Source organism: Amaranthus tricolor, chromosome 4, assembly GCF_026212465.1.
Source record: "Amaranthus tricolor cultivar Red isolate AtriRed21 chromosome 4, ASM2621246v1, whole genome shotgun sequence".
NCBI lineage: Eukaryota > Viridiplantae > Streptophyta > Magnoliopsida > Caryophyllales > Amaranthaceae > Amaranthus > Amaranthus tricolor.
In genome coordinates, this window is record NC_080050.1 from 4579227 (window position 1) to 4606437 (window position 27211).

Sequence of the window (27211 nt, forward strand, 5' to 3'; positions counted from 1 at the left end):
TTAACTTCGTAAAAATGAGTTCAGAGAAGTAAAAAAAGGGAGAAGGTATTTTTTTTTTTCATTTTCATTTGTAAAAGAGTGAACTTACTTTTCTTAATTCTTTTACTTTTAATTTTAATTTTATGTACATGAATAAGTGTTCCTATCATCCCATTTTTTTCTCAAAAACAACAAATGTCCTGTTGTTGAAATATCTTAGCAGCAATAGTAAATCAAAATATTAGAAAGTTGTAGATGAATCAAGACATATATATATATATATATATATATATATATATATATATATATTTATGCATTACATATTTATATAAAAAGACAAAATTGACATTTGTAAAGTATGTTGAGTTAGAAACTTAAAGAAGGGAGAAAACACAAGAGTTGGAGCTTCCAATGAAAGAAAGGAAAGTGTAGACTCTTTTACTATAATTATTCTTCATAAAATTGACTTATATTTTCATTTTACTGTCAATATGGGATGATATTGTAGTTGTGTCGGCCAAAAGCTCAAACTTTTACTCAATAAAATGTACTTTTGTGGATAAGTCACACGAGTCCATAAACTACAAATTTGGAGATCAAACTATTTTTATTTTTGTTTAAAGAAAAAGAGCTACTTGGTGAGACGAGCTCAATCCCGTATATAAAGTGCGACTTATGGTTACGGTGAGACCGTCTCATACAGGAATTTGTTAAAGCAAAACGACATTTAAGGACATTAGAATTAAAAGCATGATAAAATACTGCCGGTACATCACCAAAAAGATTATTGAGTACAATACCATGAGCTAAAAATATAAACATGCCCAATCAGCCGGTCCGAGCCGACCCATCAAAATCCTACTTATTGATATTTGATAAAATAGGGACCGAGTTTGGTACATTTCTCATAAAAACTTTGGGGCTTCCAGTATCCATAGGAAGCGTTTTAAAGAATATATCAAACAAAACCAGGTTGTATTGCTCATTCCTCCTAGAAGATGAACATGCCGTGTAGTCTTTGTCGACATTTATCAAGGCAATCACCTTCCAAGATAAAAAGAAAACATGTTTGAAGGGAGGAACTTCATAGAAAATAAACTAATCAGACGCATGCTTAATGTAGAGTTCGTATGTGTTCAGAGATGATCGCAAATTGCTTGTGTGAAGTCTGAAGTTGAAGCTTTTCCTCCAAGATCGACTGTTCGATATTTGCCCTCTGAGATTGTGTTCAGAACAGCATTCTGAATTTGATCAGCTTTGTCGTTAAGTTCTAAGTGTCGTAGCATGCTCACGGCACTAAGAAGCAAGGCCGTTGGATTTGCCATGTTCTGTAAGTTCAACACAAGCAAGGTTTTAGCTCAGCAGCAACGGATAAGCATGCTAACAAAATAAACTAGGAATCTAAAATGCATAAAATGAAGCCGTCTTTATGGCCCATGATTGTTTGGTGGGAATTAACCACCATGCAACAAAGAAATCACATTGTACAGCAGTAGATGGCAAATTTCGCACATAATTTCGAATTCTCCTTGTAAGACAGTTCCCACAGAACATTGGAAGGTTGTTTACAGGCTATAAAGAAGGAAATGCAAATTCACCAGTATCTCCACTATAAAACACAGTAAATCACTAATCAGATCAACTATCTACTATGTCCACATATAGCTTAGTCTTAATTCAATAAATTTCACAGAAATGGTATAAAACAAACTCTCCACACGTCTAATTGGGACTGATGCCTTCCATTGGAAAGAGTTCAAAACACTACTACCTCTGTCCCCATAAAATAGCAACAACACACCTTGCACAAGAATGAAGAAAATAGTGGGGATAGTTAAATTGTGTGGATAAGATTACAAGTAGGAGAAAATGAGAAAAGATGTGTAGATAAGAATTAAAGAAAGTTGTGCGCACTTATACCAAAATAGAAATGTTGTAAAGTAAAAGAGACAGACCAAAATAGAAATGTTGGGAAACTCATGGAGGACAGAGGGTGTAAGTGTAATTTGCTAATTGTTAGGTGTAGAGTATTTTGCTAATTACTAGGTGTATCTTGTTATCAGGAGAGTTTTAAAGTTTTTTTGTGATTGTTTAGCACAAAGGGAAGCCAAGAAGCTTCCACCTGCCAAAACTGATTTTGCCAAAACTCGGAATGGTGAAAAAAGTGATTGTTTACAAGGTAGCTTGTTTAGGCAAAAAAAATCATGATTATGCAGCAGAAGTTCTTCAAATTCAATTTTATTTTAGGATTTATACCTTGAGAGGAACGGCTTAATTACCGAAGCTCCATGAGCAATGGTTTAGGGCCCAGGGTGTAGGAAAGTATATATATTTACGAAATAATATTATTATGTAATTATTTTGTTTTTTTTTGTTTCCTACATTAGTTCTCTTATTTTTGTATAAATAGGAGCCATTGTTTCTTTGATCAATTAATACAAACCAAGTATTCGAAACCCAAACTCTAATCTCTACTTTATTTTCCGCATTATTATTTTCTTCATGGTTTCAGAGCCGTAAAGTTCAGATCTCTGCCTTTACCACAACCACCGGAAAAAAATTTCCGATTAAAAAAAACAATCTCTTTTCTGAACCAGACTAAAACTTAGTCTTCAAAAAAAAAAATTAAAACAAAGGAAACAAATAACCCAGATTTCAAAAGGGAACAAGTATATTCCCACAAAATTAAGAACCAGTTGGTGAGGAGCTTGAAAAAGTTCAGGGGCAAGGATAATTTCTCCAAAAGGATTGTGAAGCCATTAAAAAAGGGTCCTGCAGTCAAGAGGCCTAGATCCTGCATCCTCACCTTAATTCATAAAAAAATTTATCGAAAATCTTGTTGGTAAACCATACCGTCGCCAAACAAATTCCTTGAAGTTTCACCACAAACAAATTTTGGCATTAAAAAAAAAAACAATGTCGTCTATGATAACCGACCACCGGACCGCCTCCAAGCAGTTAGTAAATTATACCGACGACCAGGCCTCTGATGTTGATGCTGCCGCTGGAGATACACGGTTGTCACCACCAAGAACTCAAAATGGGAGGAGTTGTTGTTGCTCTTTGGCCATGAGAGAAATTCACAATGGGAATGAGGGAGAACGAAGCGCACTAGGAAAGAGGGAAAACACAAACCCATTTTTTGGTTTTTATATGGAAGCCCAATCACATTCCATTGAAACCAAAAAACAAAAACCCTAAAAAACTGAACCAACTCATCCATTATTTCCTTTGACCTGCAACCTTGGCCCACAAAATATTTCACAGCCCATTTATTCCTCTACAATGGGCGTGGGCCTATTATGCAAACCTACTCACTCTAATTGGATTTTTGACTGTGGCGCTATAGATACTATGACATATGACCCTCGGGATCTTTTTATTTCTCGGCCCGGCCTCTCGGTCTCACATCCAAACAGCAAATGGGGCATGTGTCAATGTTGATCACACTGGACCCGTTGATATTTCACCATCTCTCCATTTAAATAATTGTCTTTTGATTCCTAGTTTATCCCATAAATTATTGTCAATCAGACAATTGTCCAAAGAACTTAATTACACTTTCTCATGACTTCTATTGGGTGTATTGTGTAGGATGCTCAAACCGAAAGGATCATTGGACATGGTACTAAGAAAGGAGGCTTATACTATGTGGACGAGGTGGTTCAAAAAGGTCACACTTCGCTTGCTCATGGGTCTCCTGATCATCAATTATGGATGTGGCACCGACGTGTAGGTCATCCTTCCTTAGGGTACTTAAAACGTCTATTTCCTTCTCTTAATAATTGCAATACATCTTTGAATTGTGAATCATGTGTCTTAGCCAAAAGCCATGAACACTCTTATGCCCCTAGTTTGACTCATAGCATTAAACCGTTTGTTTTAATACATTCTGATGTTTGGGGTCCTGCTCCCGGATGTGATACACATGGTTTTTCATATTATGTCTTATTTGTGGATGATTGTACTAGGATGAGCTGGGTTTATTTTTTGAAACACAAGTCTGAAGTCTTTGATGTGTTTGTCAAATTTTATCATATGATTCTCACTCAATTTTAAACTCAACCGCAAATACTCCGGTCTGACAATGGGGGTGAATATGTTAACTTGAACATGAAAAAGTTTATTTCCGACCATGGTTTAATTCACCAAACCACATGTCCTGATACCCCCAACAAAACGAGGTTGCTGAACGAAAAAATCGTATCCTTCTTGAAATTACCCGAGCCCTTCTATTTGAATCACATGTTCCCTCTCAATTTTGGCCAGAAGCCATTGCTACTGCCACTTACTTGACCAACCGTCTTCCCACAAAAACTCTGAACATCCAAACCCCTCTACATACTCTCCAAACTCATACCACTATTCCTTCCTCCCACTCTTTACCTCCCCGTATTTTTGGATGCGTTGTCTATGTTCATCTTCCCAAGGGGGATAGGAACAAACTTGAGCCTCGGGCTGTTAACTGTGTCTTTGTTGGTTATGGGGTTTCTCCGAAAGGGTATCGATGTTTTGACCCAGTTCATGATAAGATGTACATTACAATGGACTGTGAATTCTTTGAAGAGTCCTACTATTTTTCCCAGCTCGGTCCTCAGGGGGAAAGTGTTGGTAATGACCTAAACTGGCCAACATATCCAGTAAGGATGGACCTACAGAGCAAGTAGATAATATCGCTGACATTACTATCGACCACATAGTATCTTTATCTCAGATCACCCCAGTCCTATCTGATGAGCATCCAAATGAGCCAGAGGTAACACCTGCACCTGAACTATTTGTTGATGATATGCCTAGTACAATGTCAACTGATGAGATACTATCCGATGATGTGCTATTGACAAATGATGTGCTTAATGATATGCCCAATGTTGAGATACCAAACAGGTATGAGTTACCACCTAGAAGTACAAGGGGAATTCCTCCGAGGATATACGATCCTGAATTTGAGGCGCAAAGGTCTAGATATCCAGTAAATAGAGAGAATAATAAGGCTCTTTCACAAACAGCAGTGGCCTTCAATACTTCTGTTTATTCCAGTATTGTGCCTAATAATGTTGTAAAAGCTCTTCGAGATCCGAACTGGAAAAGGGCAATGGAAGAAGAGATCTCTGCTCTTGGCAAAAATGAAATATGGGAGAAGTGTGAGTTACCAAAGGAAAAGAAGACAGTTGGACGCAGATGGGTATACACCATCAAATATTTGGCTGATGGTATTATTGAGCGGTACAAAGCCAGATTGGTAGCACAAGGGTATACTCAGACTTATGGGCTGGATTACACTGAAACCTTTTCTCCAGTGGCCAAAATTGATACAATCCGGGTCTTGTTCTATATTACTGCAAACAAAGATTGGGCACTACACTAGTTTCATGTGAAAAATGTCTTCTTACATGGGAAAATTGAAGAGAAGGTGTATCTAAAGGCTCCTCTAGGTTTCTCTAGTGACTATAATCCAAGGGAAAGATGCAAGTTGAACAAAGCTCTTTATGGCCTAAAACAATCTCCAAGGGCATGGTTTGGGAGATTCACTGCAACAATGACAAAATTTGGCTAAAACAGAGTAACTCTGACCACACTTTGTTCCTTAAGAGGCAGAATGATCGTATCACTTGTCTGATTATCTATGTGGATGATATGATTATTACCGAAGATGATAAGGAAGAGATTTGTGTTCTCAAGAAACAATTGTCTCGCGAATTTGAAATGAAAGACTTGGACTACTTAAGTATTTCCTTGGCATTGAGGTTTTGAGGTCGAAAGGAGGTATCTTCATTAGCCAAAGAATGTATATTCTTAGACTTGCTCGCTGAAACAAGCATAACTGATTGTAAACCTACAGAGACTCCCACTTTTGTGAATCGTGGTCTCCAGATGATTGAAGGAGAAAAAATGGCAGATAGAAGGCAATATCAAAGAATGGTTGGTAAACTTATCCATCTCTCTCACACACGTCCAGACATTGCATATGCAGTCGGAGTAGTGAGCAGGTTTATGCATCAACCACAGATACATCATGTGATAGTAGTTATGAGGATTTTGGAGGTACCTAAAGTGTACAAGCAGCAAGGGCATTCTATTCAGGAAAATGATCACTTAAGACCTTGTGGCTTACACAGATGCAGACTGGGCAAGAGATCGAGATAATAGAAAATCTACGTTTGGATACTTCACATTGGTTGGGGGAAATTTGGTCATATGGAAAAGTAAAAAGCAAAAGATGGTTGCTTTATCAAGTGCAGAGGCAGAGTTTCGTGGTATTGCCAAAGGAATAACTGAGATCATATGGATACGGAAGCTCCTAAGAGAATTACATTTACCACAAAAGAAGACTTGCAAATTGTTTTGTGATAATAAAGCAGCAATCAGTATCTCTAAAAATCCAGTTCAACATGATCGCACCAAGCATGTTGAGATCGATAGACATTTCATAAAAGAGAAACTTGAGAAAAAGATCATAAGCATTCCCTTTGTAGGATCAAAAGAGCAGCTGGCAAATATTCTTACAAAGTTAGTTACTTCAGAAGCCTTTGAACAAACATTGTGCAAGTTAGGTATTGGTGATCCAAAGACCTAACTTGAGGGGCAGTGTAGGAAAGTATATATATTTAGGAAATAATATTATTATGTAATTATTTTATTCTTTTAGTTTCCTAGATTAGTTCTCTTATTTTTGTAAAAATAGGAGCCATTGTTTCTTTGATCAATTAATACAAACCAATTATTAGAAACCCAAACCCTAATCTTTACTTTATTTTCCGCATTATTATTTTCTTCACAGGGGTCCCAAACTCCCAACTATCTTATACCTATGTTAATGATCCGCATAACAGAATTGATGAATGCACGTCCAACTATCAAGCTTCCTTTGCCCCGCTATTCTTCCCAGATCCCCAACTCCTAAGATTTTTATCCACACCGTTAATTCTCATCTTAATTATTCAACATACAAACGACTTTTTGACTTTTCTTCTTCCATACCTTAACTCCTCAAATTCTAATCAGACTCCAACTTCCAAGTAAAACTATCATTCTTCCTTTTCCTTCAGTGTAATCACTTCCTTAGTATCGACTAATTTTCACTTTCCTTTGCTCTCTCATGTCTCATTGATTTATTGTGTTTCAAAATGAATCATAGTAACTACCACCAGTGTTTGGGAATAACAATAACAGTAACAGTAACAGTAACAATAACAATAACAATAACAATAATAATAATAATAATAATAATTGGTATTTTGCCTTTCATTTGATAATTTCAAAGGGTTTTTATTTTATATAATGTTGGTTACTTGAATGGAACTTGAAATTTAAAAAACTAGGTATTTGGTGTCTAATAAAACTTTGCAATTAGTTTGTTGATGCTTTTTATTTGAATAAATTCATGGGTTGACTTCTCTTTTCTTTGGGTAGAAGTTTGTTGTCTTTCAGATTAGCCTTTCATACATTTATTTTTGTTTGAATTGCTTAATTTTTCCTTAATTATTGGTTTGATTACTCCTATCGTACTAGCCAAATTAAATTCTACATAGTGATCATTAGCGTTTATTTTAATTGTTGTTATTCCATTAAGAGTTTGTTTGCTAGTTTAGTACTTACATAGTTTTTTTCTTTTAAAATTAGTCATCTTTAAGCTATTCACAAGTTATTGTTTGATACTATTTTTTTTTTTTCATATTTGACTTTTTTTTTTTAGGATTACAAGGAAGGCTAAGGGAAGGAATCAAACCCAAAACTTTTCCAATAAAAGTAATACTTGCTCTCCAAATGAGACTAGAGCCAATTCCTATTAATGGGTTTTTTGCTTTTAGTTCGCCACTAAAATGCTTTGCATATTAGTCAACTCTAATTTCTTTTTCCCTTGTAATATTCTTCTAAGATTAATTCAAGAACACAAACATTTGCAAGTAGCCTATTCACCTATTTATTGTTATAGTACAGAAATCAGTGACTGGGTGAACCAAAGGACACTATAAAAATTAGTTAAGGGTCTATTCTAATGTTTTCCCCCCGGACCCCTAAAATGTCCAAGATAACCCCGAGTATGTTCATACATTGTTGGCAAAAATATTCTTCTTCACACAAGTTCCAGTTCCTTTTAGTTATATATGGTCTCAGACAGCATAAAATATTTCAAATCGATAAGCCTTGGCAAAGCTACTTGTATGGCGGTAACTATAGACCTTAACAAAACTTAAACTGCAAGGCAACAGAACTTTGATTTAAAGGAAACTGATATTACCCGGAAGTTGAAAATTTAATATTAATATATTTCCAAATAAGCCAATGACAATACATTCGAAAGATAACTCAAACAAAACAAATACCTCATCACCCAAATTTTGCCTAGGAAAAAGCAAAACAAATCAGAAGTCCAAACAAAAGATATAGCACTTTTACTTAGGGACTTACCGTATGCCTATGCTTCAAGAAACCTATCCTTAGCCATCTTTAAGTCTATTACATTGTTAAATCAAATGAGATGACAAATTTCTAATACTCCTATTTTGCATCGCACCAGTCCTAAGAATGAGGAATATCATCCAGCATTCCAAGTCCCCGGTCTCAGGGACCCATTACTCTTCTCTACAAACTCGTGTTTTCCCACTTAAATAAATCGTTACTCCCACTGAATATAAGCCCTAACACATCTTCTGATTCAAATCTACTCCAAAATAATACCAAATAACACCAAAGTATAAATATTTATAGTTAAATACACACAACTGAATACACAAATAAATTTCTGTTACCGAAAAATGTGATTAGATTGCAAAAAGAAACTTTCTCTTGTTCTATCTTAAATCACAATAGCAAATGTCAATTTGCAAGGGATGAAAACGCTTCTCTAACCCTTACTACTTACCCCTTGTTCCCAACACAAAATAAAGCGAAAAAAGAAAAGCACTACAAATGCATCAAAGGAAAAAAATGAAATTTAAGCTGACCTTTCCGGCAATATCAGGGGCTGATCCATGCACAGCTTCAGCAAGAGCAATACCTCCTTCGCCAATGTTGCAACTGCATAACATGTATTTGTCAAGTCACATTTCAAGAAAACTTAAATCGACAATACAAAGCACAAAGCGGAAAAAAATATGCCCTCACCTTGGCGTTAAACCCAAGCCACCAATCAAACCAGCACACAAGTCACTGATAATATCACCATAAAGGTTAGGCATGACCAAGACATCAAATAGGGCAGGATTCTTCACAAGCTGTTTAAAAAATACACATAATTAGTACAATTCAGATCCCATACTTGCGATAAATGAAGCTAACTCGTTGGGAAAGAGAGAGCATGTCCTCTATAAAAACACAAAAAACGAGGAAGCACAAAGAGCCAAAGACTAGTTAAAGAAACTTTTTCAACAATTGAAATCATAAGTGAGTTGTGAAGTTCCGAAAACTTCGCAACTTTAGCTTCACAAAGAAAAAGACCTCAAAAACACATCCATCCACTTGATCTTGCCCCTTAGTAAGATTTATACTACAACAACAACAATGCCAAAGTCCTAACCCCGACACTATGGGGCTTCTTAATCCCTTTTACAACAAAACTATGCGCTCATGTCTGTGTAAAGACATTAAATCAAAAATAGAATCAATCCATTTGAATGCAATCAATTCATCATGACATAAAAATATAGTTTTTTTTCCGTCCGGCAAAAAGAAACAAATTTTAGTAGAAAACAGCTATACCATCATACAGGCATTGTCAATGACAACTTCTTCATATTTTATCTCGGGGTACTTTTCTGCAACTTCCCTGCAGCACTGAGAGCAGCAAAGAAACAAATAAATAGATAACAACAGCAATACAAGAAAAGGCACAGCAAAGTGCTCATATTTGAAATTCAACTATTGATCACCTTGAGAAAAAGACCATCGGTTTTCTGCATGATGTTTGCTTTGTGAATGGCAGAAACCCTCTCTCTTCCATGAGCTTTTGCATACTGAAAGGCATGCTCAGCAACTCTCAAACTTGCTTGACGTGTAATGATCTTGATGCTTTCAACCACACCTCTAACCACCTATGAGCATCAAAATGGTCAAATGGTTTAACAAATCAACATTACATTGCCCAAAAGCTATTAAAATGAGCTTATCTAGAAAGGCTAAGGGGGTCGATTGTATGCAACTTTAACCTTGTACTAACAAAGAGATTGTTTCCATTTACAAACAAATCCTTGATCACTAAAGGCGTTACAATCAACATTTGACAAAGAATCAAGATAACTTACTTGGTGCTCAAGACCACTGTACTCCCCTTCAGTGTTCTCACGAATGGTAACAAGATCTACATCATCATACCTGGTCTTATATCCAGGAAGACTGAAGCAAGGTCTCACATTAGCATACAAATTGAGTTCCTTCCGCAAGGTAAGGTTAAGTGAGCGATGCCCCTTTCCAATTGGGGTAGCCATAGGGCCTTTAAGTCCCACCTTGTTGCGGCGTACTGATTCCAAACTTTCCCATGTGAGAAAACTTTGGGTTCTAGGATCAACTTCCTTCCCCACAAAGTGTTCCTCCCATTCAATTGGAACTTGAGCTGCTTTAAATATCTGCATTCAAACAAAAATACATTTATTTCCATCAGCTACTCCCCAAGCTTAACAAGACTCACATAATGCACAACCTTCATACATACATCAAATTGTTGCGCAATTTTCACAAAGCTGCACTTGCTCATCCACTTACTACCAATTATTATAAACGTCGATTTAGCAAATCAATATCATTGGCTATAGATATTTAATTGGGTTTGCTAAACAAGACATATCCCTAGAAGAAACCACCATTAATATTGGGTTTTAGATATCATAAATTTCATTTTGCTATAATGGAATAGTTTGACAAATGGTTGTTGGTCAATTGAATTGGCTTGTTTGACCGACTTATACCATTGGCTTTTTTAAACTGTTAAGCTGATTAGGCCATTATATAAATGTTTATGGAAAGATTTTTGGAAAAATCAGTTGTTGACAATTGACGAATGGTTAAAGAAAATGGAATTACAAGCCAAAAACCAACTTGACTTAAATCTACGTTTAAAAACATTTACCAAACAATTCTTTTGCCGACTAATAAGCAAGAGCCAAAATCCAACCAAAAAACGGTTCGAGAAGCCATATACCAACCGAGGTCAACAGAAACCAACACCGGTAAGCGTAATATCTAATTGAAATTCTCAAAGTACCCAACACAGGGGAATTCTAGAAATCCAAGTACAATTACAATCCAAAGGTTTAATTTTATCAATTTGTCAAAATTTCTCCTAATTATAAGATATCTACAAATCGCAGGAAAAATTACATCCACAGATCAAAAACAAAAAATAAAATGAACTCATTACAAACAACAAAAGAAACAGCGTTTGACCCAGTTCCTCTTTCATTAATTCCGAAATAATAATAGTTGAACTATCAAGAATTATAATCACGTTGGCCAAAAAAAAAAAGCAAATAATGATTATCACCTGTTTGACGGACTCTGCGATCTCAGGACCAATTCCGTCCCCAGGAAAGAGAGTGGCGGTAATTGGGGTGGTAGTGGAGAGTTGACGGGTGAGATTGGAGGCGGATGTGGTATGGTTTCCAACCAAGCGACGTAAAATTTGGGACGCCATGGATGTGATTGAAGAAGAAAAATTGAGCCGAGAAAATTGGGAGAATTTGGGTAACGATTTGAGGTATAAAAAAGGGTTAAAATAAGCTTTGAAGTTCTCGAGAGGGCAACAGCCAATGTGTATTTTCTCCTTTTGCTGTTGGACTTTCTAGGGCTCAAGCCTAAAAATTAAAATACTCTACGATCTATATGAGATAGTTCTACTGTGAAATAAGGCTCATACAAACACTTCGGTTTATAAATAGAACAAAATAGTTTTTTCATACTACATCAACTAAAACACCCTTAAATAAGCTTTTTGTTAACAAACTTATCATTATCAACAATAATGGTTGAGTTAATATAGGAATTTGTTTTTGTAACAAATTAATCATCAATATAACATGTAGAATTTGATCAACAAGTTTTAATTTTCAATTTTTTGGGTGTGAAACAAGAAGATCATCAACACCAACAACTTATATTTATTTAACATATTAATTGATCGTTTAGTACTATTTAATCATTTACATGTTAATTATAATAATCTAGACATATGATATGGTTACAGAAGACGTACAAATGATCTTATAATTTAAATGGTAATTGTGATTGATTATGTATATTATTTGTTTTATAAACTTAAAGTAATCACTTATTACCTTAAACTGATCACTTAACTTTTATAGTGATCACAATCATAATCTTAATGTGATCATGTTGTGATTAAGGGTGTGACTTTGGTCCTTAATTCATGTTTTAAAAAGTTAAGCAAAAAAGAATTTAGAAAGGAGTGAAATTAAAAAAAGGAAATTTGGCTTTCAAAGGTAAAAGTTGTTTTGGATCCATAAGCAAAAGCCGAGTCGACTTTATGTTTTGTTTTGTGTCAGTTTACTATTCCCTCAACTTTTTTTGTTTTAATGTACTTACATGTAAGTAATTAGGTCTTATATATTATAAAATAAGAATAATCACATTGTTTACATACCTAAGTTTCTAACCCTCTTTCTCTCTCTAGATTGCTTAGATTTTCTCACTTTCTCTAAATCTCTCATTTCTCATTTGGTGACCATACCTCCATTGTAGCTCCATTGGAGTTTCTTTATTGGCAATAAAGACATATTGGTTAGACCGTGGACGTAGCTTAATTACGAGTGAGCTACGTAAATCATTGTGTGTGCTTTGATTATTTCTTTATTGCTTTTACATTGTTGTTCTTGATAATTATTGGTTCTATTTTTGAATCTTAGTGTTTATACCATTCTTGAAGCATTAATCATTGATCCTTGTTAGTGGGGGCTCAAATTTTTCATTTAGTAAGGTTGAAATTCTTGGTGGCTTTTTGTGTTTCTTGTAGTTATTTAGTTTTGGTCAACTGAATATATTACTAATTAGTCTTGTTTCCTATGATTCTCATTCACTCATTTCTAAAGTTTAGTTATTTAAATTTAAGAATACAAATTTTGAATAAATGTCTTAAAGAGATTTGTTTTGATAGTAATACCTCATGACTATGGGAGTGTTAAGCAATTAATCGTTGATTATTGGTTTTGGATTGTTTGACCAGTTGAAAATGTTGGTTGTTTTTGTCTGCTTTTAGGCTATCTGAAAAAGCTAGCTATTTGTGAATAAATTTGGTAAATTCAAGTATTGTTGGATGTTTTTTAGAGAAAAATTGGGCCAATAAGCAAAAAGCCAACAAAAAAACTAACTATAGTAGCTTTTTTAGTTTGATTTAAAAGTCAGCTTTTCAATTGGCTTAAAAGCCATTTACTAAACAATTTTTTTGGTTGTTTGACCAACTAACAGTAAAAAGTCAACCAAAAAACCAAGTACCAAAAAAACTCTGTTTTTGTTCGAATATCGAAAAAGTCAAACTATTAACAATTAATACAAAAATGAAAGAAGTACTTGAATAGAAGTGTACATAAATTTCTTCTTAATTTTGATGTAATTTTTTGTTGGTGGATTATTTTTTTAAAAGATGGATCGTATTTAGATTTTAGAAAAAAAAAAAGGTCATTTTTTAAAAAATCGCTTAGGGCCTAGAAAATCTGGTTTTAAATGAATAGGCATCAAAATTGACAAATGTGTGATATTATGTGTTAAATTGATGTTTTAAGGGCCTTTTAAGCTACTAATTTGGAAAAATTAATTTAAACTTGATTTGTTTGCTCTAAAATTTGTCATCTAATACTATTTAGTATTTATTATAATTTTAAAATGATTTAACGTAAAAATTAAAAATATGAGAGCACATACTATTTTATTTTAGTCTAAAAGTCCATATAAATTTTTTTAACTAATTCAAGTTACAGTCGAGTTGGAACATACTTTTATTTTTTAAATTGGATCATTTTAAAATGTGGATCAAAATTTCAACGCACAATTTATTATTTTTAAGACGAATTTATATCAATTTAAGATGAAAAAGATATTCACTACAAATATAAGAAACCGATTTTCGATAAAACGAGCTAAACATAAAAAACTATATTACATAATTTGAACTTGTATTTGTTAAACTATTTTACTATGCGCATTTGACGCCGATTTTTTTTAAAAAAAATTTTCATGACGTGAGGAATAATCCTCGAGTCTAATAAACGTAGCCAACTAATCTTCCATAACCCTTCGAGTCCCCTTCGTCTATATGTACGTCCTCCTTCTACACTTCTTCCTTTATTTTATCTCTCTATTTCTCTCTCCTCTCTCTCTGCTGACCTAATTCTCGTCGGAGATCCGCGATTTCTCGGTCATTTACCACCGGCGATCCATCGAAATTCATTCGTATTCGCAAATCTTTCTCAAACTTTCTTGATCTTCCTTCACTCCTTCGATTAAGTCATGAATCCTGAGTAGTAAGTCTCTTTTTTTTCGAATCTTTTGTTTTGATTTGTATTTCGCCTTTTTTATTGTCTTAATTTGTAATCGATTGATTTATGAGGTTATCGTGGATTATTGATTAATTTGATTTGTGATCTGTCTGTCGGTTGCTCTGCAATTTGAACTGGTAGATTTATGCGTATTTTGTAGGTTTTTGGAATTCAATTTCCATTATCCGATCGTTTGTTCTAGTCAATGAGAAATTGCGATGTAGTTTATAGTTTAGGTTTCGGAAATATTCGCTCTTAGTGGTCTACAGGTCGTTTGCCTTTAAAATTCTATTCTTTGTAAAAACCGTTAGCGGTTCAATGATCATTGGATCTTGATCAATCATCATCTGTCATCAATTTAGAGTTCCTTGCTTGTTTTACTACACTTACGAGATTAGTTTAAATTGTATTTGAAAATGCAATTGTAGGAGAATAATGACTATATTGGGATCTTATTTCAATGTAAATATGGAAAATTCATTAATATCTAACTTTTTATAATTTTTAATAAAGCATAGTTACAAGCACAGTTAGATGTTTAGCATTGAAATAGTGCATCGAGATGAACTTTTTGTTGCAATATGTGTTAACATCAGGCTTCTACTATCCATATGTATTTTTTGGTAATTGCTTTCCTTTGTGGACTTTGGAGCGCCTTTTTCTTTCTCTAATTTGAATGGTGATGCTTCTGTTGATGCAGTGATTACCTTTTCAAGCTTCTGCTTATTGGAGATTCAGGTGTCGGAAAATCATGCCTTCTCCTGAGATTTGCCGTAAGCTTTATAATCCATATGCTGACTAGTGATGCTCATATGATAGCAGTTTTGATTTTGCTACAATATTTCATTAAACCAATGCCATTAACTGATTCATACGGGTTTTGCAAAAGAGGCTTTTGTACAAAATTCTACCATTTATATTTAAATAGAGTGACTGAGTGATCCCTCTCTTTTCTTTGATTAGCTTGATCATTAACTGTCTACAATATTGTACTCTAGTGTTATGCTTTGTCTTTGTATATATAAAGTGTTAAACCTCCTCTCTTAGATTTTTTTCTTTTTAACTGGATTTTAAAGTTTTCCTCTTACACGATTATTAAATAAAGGCTTTGGATAAGCCTGAACAACTAGTTGTTAGGATGTGCTTGATCACTCTCCTTTATGATTCTTATATAGAAAGTGTATGATTAATTGATATGGTTAGTATCATGTGAGGTGGCCATTACGAGTTCACTTGTCATTTATCATGGTTTTTGCTTCTGAGCCATTTGCAGCTACGCATCATAACATGGCTGTTCTTTTGTTGCAGGATGACTCGTATTTGGAGAGTTACATAAGCACTATTGGTGTTGATTTTGTGAGTGTTTTTCTAAATCTTGCATTTAGGCACTGATACTCTTTGTATGAATATTTCAATTCTCATTAAGTTGTTTTTGTTGTAGAAAATACGCACTGTGGAGCAAGATGGAAAGACTATCAAACTTCAGATTGTAAGATCCTTTACTTGTCTGTATTTTTGCATATTATTCACATATTGATCATATAAGAAATTATGTGCTGATGCGCTGGTGCGTTTGCATGACTTTTTAAAGCTGTACATAGAGGTCTAGCTATCTTATAAGTATCTTAACATTCGTGCCTTCTATGTAATCCAGTGGGACACTGCTGGACAAGAGCGTTTTAGAACAATCACTAGCAGTTACTACCGTGGAGCACATGGAATCATTGTGAGTGGGCTAAATACAGTAGCTTCTTGCTTTTTCTGCAGTTCTGTGGGTTTTTTTTTACTCCAGTTGATTTGCTTACTTGAGTTTCTGCACGATGTTTTAGGTCGTCTATGATGTAACTGATATGGAAAGTTTCAACAACGTGAAGCAGTGGTTGAATGAAATTGACCGTTATGCTAGTGACAATGTTAACAAACTTTTGGTTGGAAACAAGTGTGATCTTGCTGCCAATAGAGCTGTACCATATGAAACTGCCAAGGTTATTTGATCAACTAATGTGTTGTGACTTAATTCATTTTGATTGATCAGTTTTTGTTATAAGAATGCTAACTTTTTTTTTGTGGCCTATGGTCTTCTTCAGGCTTTTGCTGATGAAATTGGCATACCTTTTATGGAGACCAGTGCAAAAGATGCTACTAATGTAGAACAAGCTTTCATGGCTATGACTGGCTCAATCAAAAACAGGTAATATATATTGCCATGAATCAACCCTCATTATTGTAGACAAACTGATGCCAACGTCACTATGTTACTAGCTTAGCTTCTTCTCATCTTGGCAACCTCGAGTGATTTTTTTATTTTATTTTTTTTTTTAATTTTTAAATTGTGGCCTTTTTTGTATTTTGTGCATGGAGTTGATGCTCAATGTATGTATCAATAGAAAAGTTCAAAAAGTAAATTCGGAAAATTTATCAATAAAGTAGATCAATATCATTAGTTTTTTTTACATAGTTTTCTTCTTAAATGATAGCAGCGCTATTTGATTTAAGGACTAAGAACTAGGATAACTTACTCTTTGGAATGTTGCTTTCAATTTTCAGTTACTGTTTTTTAACTCTTATCAATCCAATATATTTTCTGAAAGTATCCGCTTGTCTTTTTTCATAATGTTCTGTTTGAATTATTCATGAATTTCATGTGCGTTGTGACGGCAGGATGGCTAGCCAGCCAATGAGCAATGCCAGGCCTCCAACTGTTCAGATTCGAGGACAACCAGTTGCACAGACAAGTGGGTGCTGCTCTTCTTAGAAACATTCATACTCGCTCGCTGCCACACTGTGGCGTGTAAGAAATCTGATTTTGCTGCAATATTATTTGAAATTCAACATTCATTAATACGGTATCATCTTGGTCCTGTGTTTCTAGTTTGCAATTTGTTAATTTGGAAGCTTCTGATTCTTTTTCTCAAGTAGATTTGTAAAAATTGGTGAATGATGCCGACAAATTTAGCATGGATTTATTGTATTGCCTTTCTTGTTAATTATTTGCCCAATTATACGACTTTCTGTTGTTCAATTTAAAGCCTAATTGTGCATCATGAAAATGCACATGATTTTATTCCAATGCACATTATGTGGTCAAACGTGTGATTCTTAATAATAGAAATGGTTAAATAGCCCTTGCGCCGAAGTCACGCCAAAGCATTGGCCATATCCCAAAAATTATTTAGCCTCGTTTTCAAGATTGTTTGGGATATTATGCGTCAACGGCTCACGAACAATTGAAAACGTGAACAGTTTTAGAATATGTTCCCTCTTGATTTGCAACATTACGAAAATCATTTGAGAGCTACATCCATTTGAGTCGCTTGCTACTAATATGGCAAAAAATGAGGAGGCAGGAGTATTAAAATTATTTAATTTGAAGGAGTAGTTCATATTAACGAGTTTCTTGATATAATTTCGTTGTAGAAAGAATAAAGTCTTATATTAATTGTAGTAAATATTAGTTTTTTTATGAGGTTTTGAATCGATTCTTCTTTAGTATTTTTTTCTGCCTATTATGTAATAAAATAAAATTTAATGTGAGTTATTTTTCATACTCCTATTAACTATGTTTTGAATTACTTTGCGATGTGGTGTGTTGCTCTTATGTTTTGTTTAATGTATTTGTGTGAACATTTCATTTTCATGTAGCTAGTTACTGTTTTGTTCCTTTAAATTAACATTAAGGATAAAATAAATTATTTTTAAAGAAAAAGGTAGATATATAGTAATAAAGAAAGAGAGACCTTGAATTGCATGAATGTTATCAAAAGATTATTAGAATGTATGAAAATGATAAAATAAAGTGGTAGGTTCATTTCTAAAAATAAAAATGATTTAAAATGAAAATGACAATTTAAAGTGAAAAATAATGCAAGGAAAATAAAAGAGTTGCTTGATTTCACATGCAACTATTTATAATGAATGATTGTATTTCAAATATGTTCATTTTAATTCTTGATTCTTTGTTGGAGTTATCTTCTTTTTTTTAGATAATACTATCTTTTTCTTATGTGCTACATTTTATTTAATTTTCATTTTTACCTCTCTCCAAAAGAGTTTTGATTTTTTGAATTCATTAAATTCAATATTTGTTCAATGTAAACACAATCATATGATCCGTAAGTATATTAGATACAATTTTGAATTTTTATCGATTGATTTTGAAAATTAGTCAATTTGCACATTTTGTGCGACTTGACCTAGCTACAATCACTTGTTTTGTGCGACTTCACCTAGGCCAAGTCACATTAAAAATGAGACTGCACCTAGGTAAAGTCTCACGTTTTGTGCGATTGCACCTAGTTACTATCACAAATTTGTGCGACTTAACATTTTTAACAAAAACATAATTATTTTTTTATTTTTAAATCAAAAATTTGGTAAATTTAAGATAATATTAATTAAGAATTCAATTAATTCAATATAATAATTAGAAATCATATAAATTATTTTTTAAAACAATATCATATACTTCCTTTGATTCAAAATATTTGCAATGTCAGACTTTTTACGCAGTTCAATGCACTAAGTCAATTTGATATCAATAATCTTTACATTAAGACGAATCAAACAAAATCTTATTACTTGATTATGTTTTAACTTAAAGATTAAAAACTAATCACACATTAAGAATGATAAATAAATAGTGTAATAATTTTAATATTCCAAGTAATTTGAAACAAATGCAATAGTATTTAAGAATTTGATAAATTTATAAATTCGATAATATGAATTAATTTTCTGAACATTTTTAAAAAAATCGTTACGTGAAACGAAATTTTTGAACATCATTACACTTAAGAAGTTAGATCAAAAATATCATTACATTTAAGAATATTTTTAAAATTTGCATAAAATTAATCATCTCAATAATTTTGATGTTGAATTCACCTTCTATACTATTTTCATAATGAAACTGTTGGTAGAGTTTATTTTTAGACAGAAGTTAGAGCAATTTTAGATTTTTTTTTCTTAAAAAAATTGATTTTATAGCCTTTTTAGTCTACTTTATTGATAATTTTAATGTAATTTTTTCACGTTTCAAAGTAAAATCAGGAGGACCAGGGAGGACAGTTTCTTCAATTAATGAGTGTTATAGTTTTGATCAACAACCAACTAAAAACGGTAACAACATCAATCAACATACAAATCGGAGTAATATTTCTTACCATTGCTTTTCCTTATTTTGGTAACAAAAATATTTATCATAAAACATACCTCCTCCGTTCCGTTTTAGTCTTTCCGTTTTAGTCGCTACATTTGCATGGGCACAAAAATTAAAAAAAGTGATTGACCTACACTGTAACTGATTGTTTACTTTATAGAGTATAATATTTTATTATTGTTAATTGAAAAAAAAAAGGAAAAATAGATTATTAGGTTACTTTAGAGTATAATATAGTATTTTATTATAGAGTATAGAGAAGGATAAAAATAGAGGTAGGTAAAACTTTAAATGATTGTTTTATTACTAAAAATGAAAATGTAGCAAGTAATATGAAATTGTCAAAAATAGAAAATGTAGCAGGCATTATGGAATGGAGGAAGTACTTAAAAAAAACTATAAAAGTACATATGACATCACTAAAAGGACACTTCCAGCTATCATGCCTATCAAAAGTTATTGGCTACTTCAAAGTTAAAATAAAAAAGAACGAACAATTATTTTAGTTTATTTTTTTTGAGTTAAAGGTTAAGAAAAAACACAGTAAAATTCAATCTCAAGACATTGCCTAAATTATGCAGTAATCTCAGTGTTAGTGAAGCTCTTAGATGCACAAACTCATAGAATTAAAGGACAAAAGATTCTAAATTTTTTCAATGACAAAATTAAGCATAAGCTTATTATTAATTATGCATTTTACCTCCCTACTAATATATACTAGTATAATATATATACCCAAGTCCCAACCCATATAATAATAATTAAGAAAAAAAAAAGTAATGAAGTAAACAAAAATAAATATAAAAAATTTTAAAAGCATAAAAAAAATTTCTTAAGTGGTGGATTTGATACAGGAAACTTACAGCTATAAGTTCATTCCTGGACTCAAAAAAGTTTAGAAATCAAAAGACAGACAAGTTAAAACCCCACAAATAGACCAAAGTTCTTAGTTTAGCTTAGCTATGGCTTCACTTGCCACCTAAAGTTGGGAACTCCCCGGGATCTTCGATTGCGAGAGCAGGTGTATTATACATCCTATTGCCTCCGCCACCATAACCGCCACCCCTTGGTCCACGACCACGTCCCCTGCCTCGGCCGCCAAATCTCTCACCTTCAGCGGGCTTTAGGAACTCATTGATGTTCACAGACTGCACCGTTAAAGCAATGTCGAAGTTATGTCAGCAACATACCTCAAAAACAAGTCGGGGTAAAGACTATAGCATGTTCGGAGGACTAAAAGCCAAAGGCAACATCGAGAGGCTCTGGTGGGATGTGATTGCACATCGCCAACGAAGATATCAAAGTCTCGACCTTAATCTTTGATTCAATGTTTTTGATATTTTGGTTTTTCTAGCAGCTGTGGCATATTTTGACATCATTCTAGAGAAAAAAGTCTAAAGCACTATAGAACCAACTAGAGGTGTTCAAAATAGACCCGAATCCCGATGACCAAATATCTATTCAATCTTGTAACCAAACCCGGCGTGAATTGACTTAAAATGAATTTAAAATTATGTAAAAATCAATCTGGACACTAGACCCGATTTTAAACCAAACCCGAAATACTACCCGAAATCCACCTGATGACCCGAATGAACACCTCTAGAACCAACGAAGTGAGAACACACCATGGAGCAGCTAACACATAAAAATATTTGACAAGCTATCTTTTGAAGCCATAAACCAAATCCAATTTTTCTTTTCACGATCTACAAATGTTTTTCCCTTCATTCTCAACAAAGCTTCTTAATAAAATTTGGCTTTTCTTGTGAAAAGGGTTCGATTCTCACTTCTTAAAAGGACCTTCTCCATACCTGTAGGGGTTCTCCAGACTTGTTCCGATTTTTAAAAAGGCTTCTACCCAAGGCAATATTAATCAAAGAGGTATGAACTTCAAAGTCATTAGCAGTACTAAAGATTGACGTTAGAATGATCATGAACAAGAGCGTTTTGACCTGTTGGCGTCCTATAAAGATACTGTGGGCCATGACTCGGGAGATATCTAAAAAACAAAGAAAATGTTACACGCATATCGCAACGTTATTACCTTCTTCACCTTCTCCTTTTCATATGCCTCCTTCTTTTTATCCTTGTCGGATCCCTGAATGGAGGGAAAAGAAAAAGATATCATTAACAATTTACAAATTAAGAAAATTAGTAAATACATAAATCGGTATAATAAAGTTTTACCAATTTAATGAAAACAGATTCATCATCTTTCTTGTTTGAAAGTTGTTGCATGGAATGGAATTCTTTGTCAACCTCCACCTTCCGTTCCTCGGTCTTCAGAGCCAATAGAGCTTTCCGCTTCTCTTCCCGCAGCTTTTCATACTCTTCTAGTGTCATCTCCTGTTTTGAAGACATTCATAAAAATACAAAATTTTACCAAGTATTTGACCATGGGAGATATCCTATTTTAGTTATTCAACATAAGAAAAGGAATATGCACGACTTTCATAAGCACATACTTGAATTAATTTTGTTTTTTTTTTGATAAGGAAAAAGTTATTTATTAGGTACGACAAAAAAACGACTTTTGATTGAACAACTAAGCCAAGATACATGAAAGCAAAGTGATGATCCTGTCTATTTCCTTTGATTCAAGATAGAAAATATGTTCCACAACAAGCATTTGTACTAAAATTTAATAAAGAGAGAAAGGTAAAGAGTAATCAACAAACCCCGCTCAAAAGAGATTCATAACTGAAGTCTGAAAAAAACTTAATTTAAGTCACTTGTGACTTGAGTAAACTGCTAAGTAATAAATTTCTTAGGGAACCAGGTCAGGTGAGCCCATCAAGCATATGAATAGGATGGAACATGTCTTATTTTAATTTTAGGTACAAGTAATCCGAGTTGCCATTTTCTCTTAAAGACGTCTCTCAAGCCTAGTCCATTAAATCTTGATTCCTATTCTTACTCTACAATTTCCTTTATGAGCCGACCCAATCGGAGATGACCTCTCAAAGAGACCATCTCACAGGAATTAGTGTTTTTTCTGTTGCCCTTTTCAGGGATCATCGTTCTCTTTCCCCTTAAGACATTTGAACTAGTTTCATCCCACCATCACATTTCTTCACAGTCCAACTATAAGGAAGGAAAAAAAATCAGAAGTACATCTGACAGTTCTCTCAACTCCTTGAATCCCGACAAATGAATTACCGTCTTCCCTGTCCTCCATCACAGTCATAGATTTCTATCTTTTGATAAAACAATTACCTTGAAAAACTTGTGTGTATGAAAGAACAAGCACAAAAAAATTCATTTTATAGCCAATGAAACACGCAGTTAATTTATGGTTTATCATGACCCGTCAGCGGAATAAAGAAAGTAAAAGTCAAATTTTGTGGAATACCAAGTGCTGGTTCATCTCTCAAATTTGGGCGGGAAGGGATCGTCACTCAACTTTAAAAGTGATTGACAACAGAGCTGGAAATAGTTACCTTCTCTTCGGGTTCCTTTTCTTCAGTCTCATCAGGCTGGCCCTCCTTGTTGCCATCAGCAGCATCTTCTACAGCCGGAGGATTCTCAGCATTCAAATTCTTTTCATTATCTTCCGTAGCTTCCTCAGTACCTCTAATTGTCAAAAGTATATTCAGTAGAAAATCAAGGGAGATAAAGAGAACTTTAAATCCAGAAATAAGAGTAGTCGCGTAAAACTAATATTTTAATAGCCAAAGGGTAAGAAATTGCAAAGAAATCTTACGGAGCTACTTCGTCAGCTTGAGTGCCCCAGTTTCCACGGCCAGATCCGTCACGTTTCATCTCACTTCTGGATAAGGAAAAAAAGCATGTATATAAGCAAGATCCACCAGGAAACGGTTAATCGATCATACACAGAAATAGAAGGAACATTTACCCGTGCCCTGTCCCACTTCTGCGTTCATAGGTTCTACGTGGGCGTTCTCCATCTCTGCCCTCCTCATTGTTGAAACCACCTCGGTGACCACCACGATAAGGGCCACGAGGTCCTCCAAAAGGTCGCCTTTCAGAACCTCTTTCCCCTTCATCTCCTCCACCGGGTGCCACGGTGTTATTGAAAGCACTTTCATTGTTAGAGTAGTCTCTATAGTATCCCCCACGTCCACGGCCACCACCACGACCTCCTCCACGCCCTCCACCACGACCTCCTCCACGCCCTCCACCACGCTGAGTTTCATTTTTCGACTCCCGGACTACACCAAACATATGAATATCAAAGTCAAGGTTTAAAATGAAACAGCAAAGCAGGAGGCTGCATAAATACTTATACGTATGTATAAAATTGCGTGGAAATAACAGCTCTATTGAGCTAGCATTTGTGGAGAAATACAGCTACAACATCTCAAACACAGACAATTAGCTACCAATGTAAACAACAATGGAAATCTTTCCAGCAAGAACTACCTTTCTATTCTCTTAGCTCTAACACCCTGTTTATTACCCAATATTAATGGTGATAACGGTATTAGATTATAGCCTAAACCTATGTTACTTGGACTCGAGTACTGATGTTGGATACTGATACGTTTCAAGTGTTGAATACGTCTAAATATTCAACTTTACGCCTAAAATGAAGTATACGTGGAGCAAAATGAAGGGTCCGAGTAACATAGGCCAAAAGTAGCAAGAAGTTGCATGTCATTTCCAAAGTAATTCCTCCTCAAACACGTTTTTTCAGTAATTTCTATTACCACTCAATATCACCTAGGCAAGCGATTATGATGGAATGAAATTCAATGAAGAAAAAGCGGGATATTCCTCTAAAAATCACACTAAATGTGCATTATATTACCACCATTTATGACCAGCTACCAAAAGGTGTTCAAAGTATGACGAGAATGTTGTTAACTATCAGCACAGTGATTGTCTCACTGAAAACACATTAAATATTCCACAGTACAGCAATAAAATATACAAACTCTAAGTGCAGATATCACAAAGATATGTAAGACATACTCAACATTTATCACACAACACCAACATTTCATAGTATACTCGATTAATCTACTTGCATATTAGAGGTTTAAGCTGTTTACTAGGATTCAAACAATATGTAGGCTTATTTTCACCTAACACAAAAAATCCATAACTCAAAAAAGAAAATTAAAAAAAAAAAAAAAAAAAACAGAAACAGATTCAAAAATGCAACAAATCAACACTTCAAGCTCAAAACTATCATCCAAATATAGCTCAATTAAATGAATACCAATAAACAAACATCAAGTGCATAACACCACAGTAAAAAAGACACAAAATTTACCATTTTTACATCAAAAAAAAAAAACAACCCAGATGCTCAAAAAGCTATAATCAACGGAAAAGTAAACAAAGTAGTACAAAAATCAATCAAAAGCTCACCAGCTTGAGCTGGAGGAAGAGGTTTGGTGGGCAATTTTGCAGCTTTTTGTTGCTGATTTTGAGGGGTTTGAGCAGGAGTTTTCTTAGCAGCTGTTTTCTGCAGATGAGCAGAAGCAGACTCTAAGAGCTGAGATGGGTCATCATTATCATTGTCACCCAACAAATCAAAAGGGTTCATAGTTGCCATTTTGGGGAATAAAAATTGGGTTTTAAGCGAAAATCAAATGCTAACAAACCCACCAATCCAACAGAAGAAAAATTGGATTAATTATTGGGTATTACCATTGGGGAAATTTGGATCGGTACAATCTGAAAAATTAATGTTTTCAGGCAGAATATGTCACATCCACTGAGAAGAAAGAAAAAGGATAGAAGGAGGACAAGAAGATGAGAGAGAAGTGAAAGAAGGAAATGAGTGACAAGGCTCTAAAACCCTAGCCGCAATGACAAGCCGCTATGACAATGAACGAGGAGAGAGATAGAGATGAGTCTTCAAATTTATCGTGTTCTATGGAACTCACTTTGCATTCAAACACTTGCTTTTATTACCTCAAAAAAAAAACACTTAATTTTGTTTACTTATTTTCATCCCGGGATAGACCGAGAAAAGTGAAGACCTAGGTGAGAATTAAATATATCTTGTAAATTGTTTCAAATGCTGTTATTAACGCGATATTAAAAGAACTACTAGGAATTTTAATAAAGCTTATTTAATTTTACTTAAGGTATTGTTTAGAAGACGTGGTCATAACTTTATATTCTAAAGGTGAAAGGATGGATAGGATTCCAAGATTAAGAAAGTTTTAACATTGTGCTCCCTTCGAATCAATTGTGGAGGTTCATAACAATCTAGGGATCCATTATAATTAGAGATTCTTTTAGCTCGCTCTTTGGATACTCCTATTGGTCATAATCCTTCTTATTCTTGGAGTAGTATGTGCTCTTAAGAAAGGAGTTAGGTGGAAAGTAGGTTTTGGTTGGGATATTTTCGTTTGGTCAGTAGCCTGGCTTGGTACAACATGTACGGGTTTATTGCCCCACTAGGATAGTAAAGTGAAAGTGAGTTCGATAATAAATGAGGATCATAACACCCAAAATCTTAATTAGATAAATACGATATTGTTTTCCATTTATATTGAGATAATCCAAAAAGTCCATACCAGAAATAGTTGTAACAATTAGTGTGGATAGCTAGGAACTTTGGAGGCTTTCATGGTAAAGATGCTTATAGATTGATTGTAGATGATAAAAACCATTCTTCTAGTTCAAATGGCAAGTGAAGTTATCTTTGAAACTTAATCTTCCTCCAAAAATGAAAAACTTAACTTGGAGAGCAATATTGGATATTATTTCTAACAACATTAACCTTTATAAAAAAAAGAGTTTAATGTGACTTATTTTGTATTCTTTGTGGAGAGTTTGATAGGTTATGCACATGTATAAAGATTGCTACTGAACTAGGTAGGTTTGGAATAAAGCTTACACCGGCTTCATCAAATAAAACTTTACAATTTTTTGTAGTTGGTGGACGTCTTTATGGATGAAGGACCAAGAGGGAGAGTAGAAGATTTCACCACTTTAGTGTGACAGCTTTGGGTAGTACATAATGAACTTGTTTTTAAGAAAATCCACATCTCACATCTCATTAAGGCGTGCTATAAGCATTCTCTTAACTACTTTATATGGTTGTCGTGTCGCTAAAACACTGCTAGATGTAATCTTAAAAGGGAGAAAGCGTCATGGAGTGTTCCTCCTATCGGCACTCTCAAGACGAACTTTGACGTTGTTGTAGATGATTATGGGGACGTGTTTAGTCTTATTGTGGTGATACTTATTGGTTCACATTTAGTTTTATCTCACGACTATAGAGATTGTTGAAACGCTAACAACTATGTGGAAAGTTGATCTTGTAATTGAACACGAGTGAGAACACCTCATTATATGAGGAGATGACTAAGGGATCATTCATGTTCTTCAACTAGTATAATTAAGCCAATTTTATTGTTTTTTGATAGTTTAGAGTTAAGACCTTTTGTTTTGTTCCAAATAGTGTAATTAGGCCGCTCACGGCCTTGCTAAGTGGGCAACTACTAGTTCTTTGGATAAGGTTTAGGTCAATGGTGGTATGTCTTGGATTGTTGACGTTGTTATTGTGGATTTCCGTGAGCCCATATTTGGAGTAATGGTTGTATTAGATAATTCTTTATTCAAATATTTTTTTTAAATTTACATTTATTATTTTCAGAATCAT

At 34.0% G+C, this 27211-nt stretch overlaps 3 protein-coding genes across 3 annotated transcripts; 1 reads left to right on the forward strand and 2 right to left on the reverse strand.

The window, feature by feature from the left end:
- Positions 1 to 685: 685 nt before the first annotated feature.
- Positions 686 to 11753, reverse strand: LOC130810512 (isocitrate dehydrogenase [NAD] catalytic subunit 5, mitochondrial). The gene is made up of 7 exons (XM_057676609.1): positions 11459 to 11753; positions 10224 to 10544; positions 9852 to 10013; positions 9682 to 9756; positions 9088 to 9197; positions 8928 to 9000; positions 686 to 1307 (listed from the first exon to the last, which is right to left on the reverse strand). Exons 1-7 carry the CDS (start codon positions 11606 to 11608, stop codon positions 1116 to 1118), a joined length of 1083 nt encoding a protein of 360 aa, XP_057532592.1. The 5' UTR covers positions 11609 to 11753; the 3' UTR covers positions 686 to 1115.
- Positions 11754 to 14201: 2448 nt separating this feature from the next.
- On the forward strand, positions 14202 to 17484 carry LOC130811026 (ras-related protein RABD2a). Its single transcript, XM_057677162.1, has 8 exons — positions 14202 to 14447; positions 15163 to 15235; positions 15771 to 15818; positions 15904 to 15951; positions 16117 to 16188; positions 16292 to 16447; positions 16550 to 16653; positions 17124 to 17484. Exons 1-8 carry the CDS (start codon positions 14434 to 14436, stop codon positions 17215 to 17217), a joined length of 609 nt encoding a protein of 202 aa, XP_057533145.1. The 5' UTR covers positions 14202 to 14433; the 3' UTR covers positions 17218 to 17484.
- A 2980-nt stretch (positions 17485 to 20464) lies between these two features.
- Positions 20465 to 25548, reverse strand: LOC130810639 (RGG repeats nuclear RNA binding protein A-like). The gene is made up of 7 exons (XM_057676773.1): positions 24961 to 25548; positions 23480 to 23795; positions 23327 to 23392; positions 23064 to 23196; positions 21811 to 21969; positions 21668 to 21721; positions 20465 to 20768 (listed from the first exon to the last, which is right to left on the reverse strand). The coding sequence occupies exons 1-7, from the start codon at positions 25145 to 25147 to the stop codon at positions 20589 to 20591; spliced, it is 1095 nt and encodes a 364-aa protein (XP_057532756.1). The 5' UTR covers positions 25148 to 25548; the 3' UTR covers positions 20465 to 20588.
- Positions 25549 to 27211: the final 1663 nt, after the last annotated feature.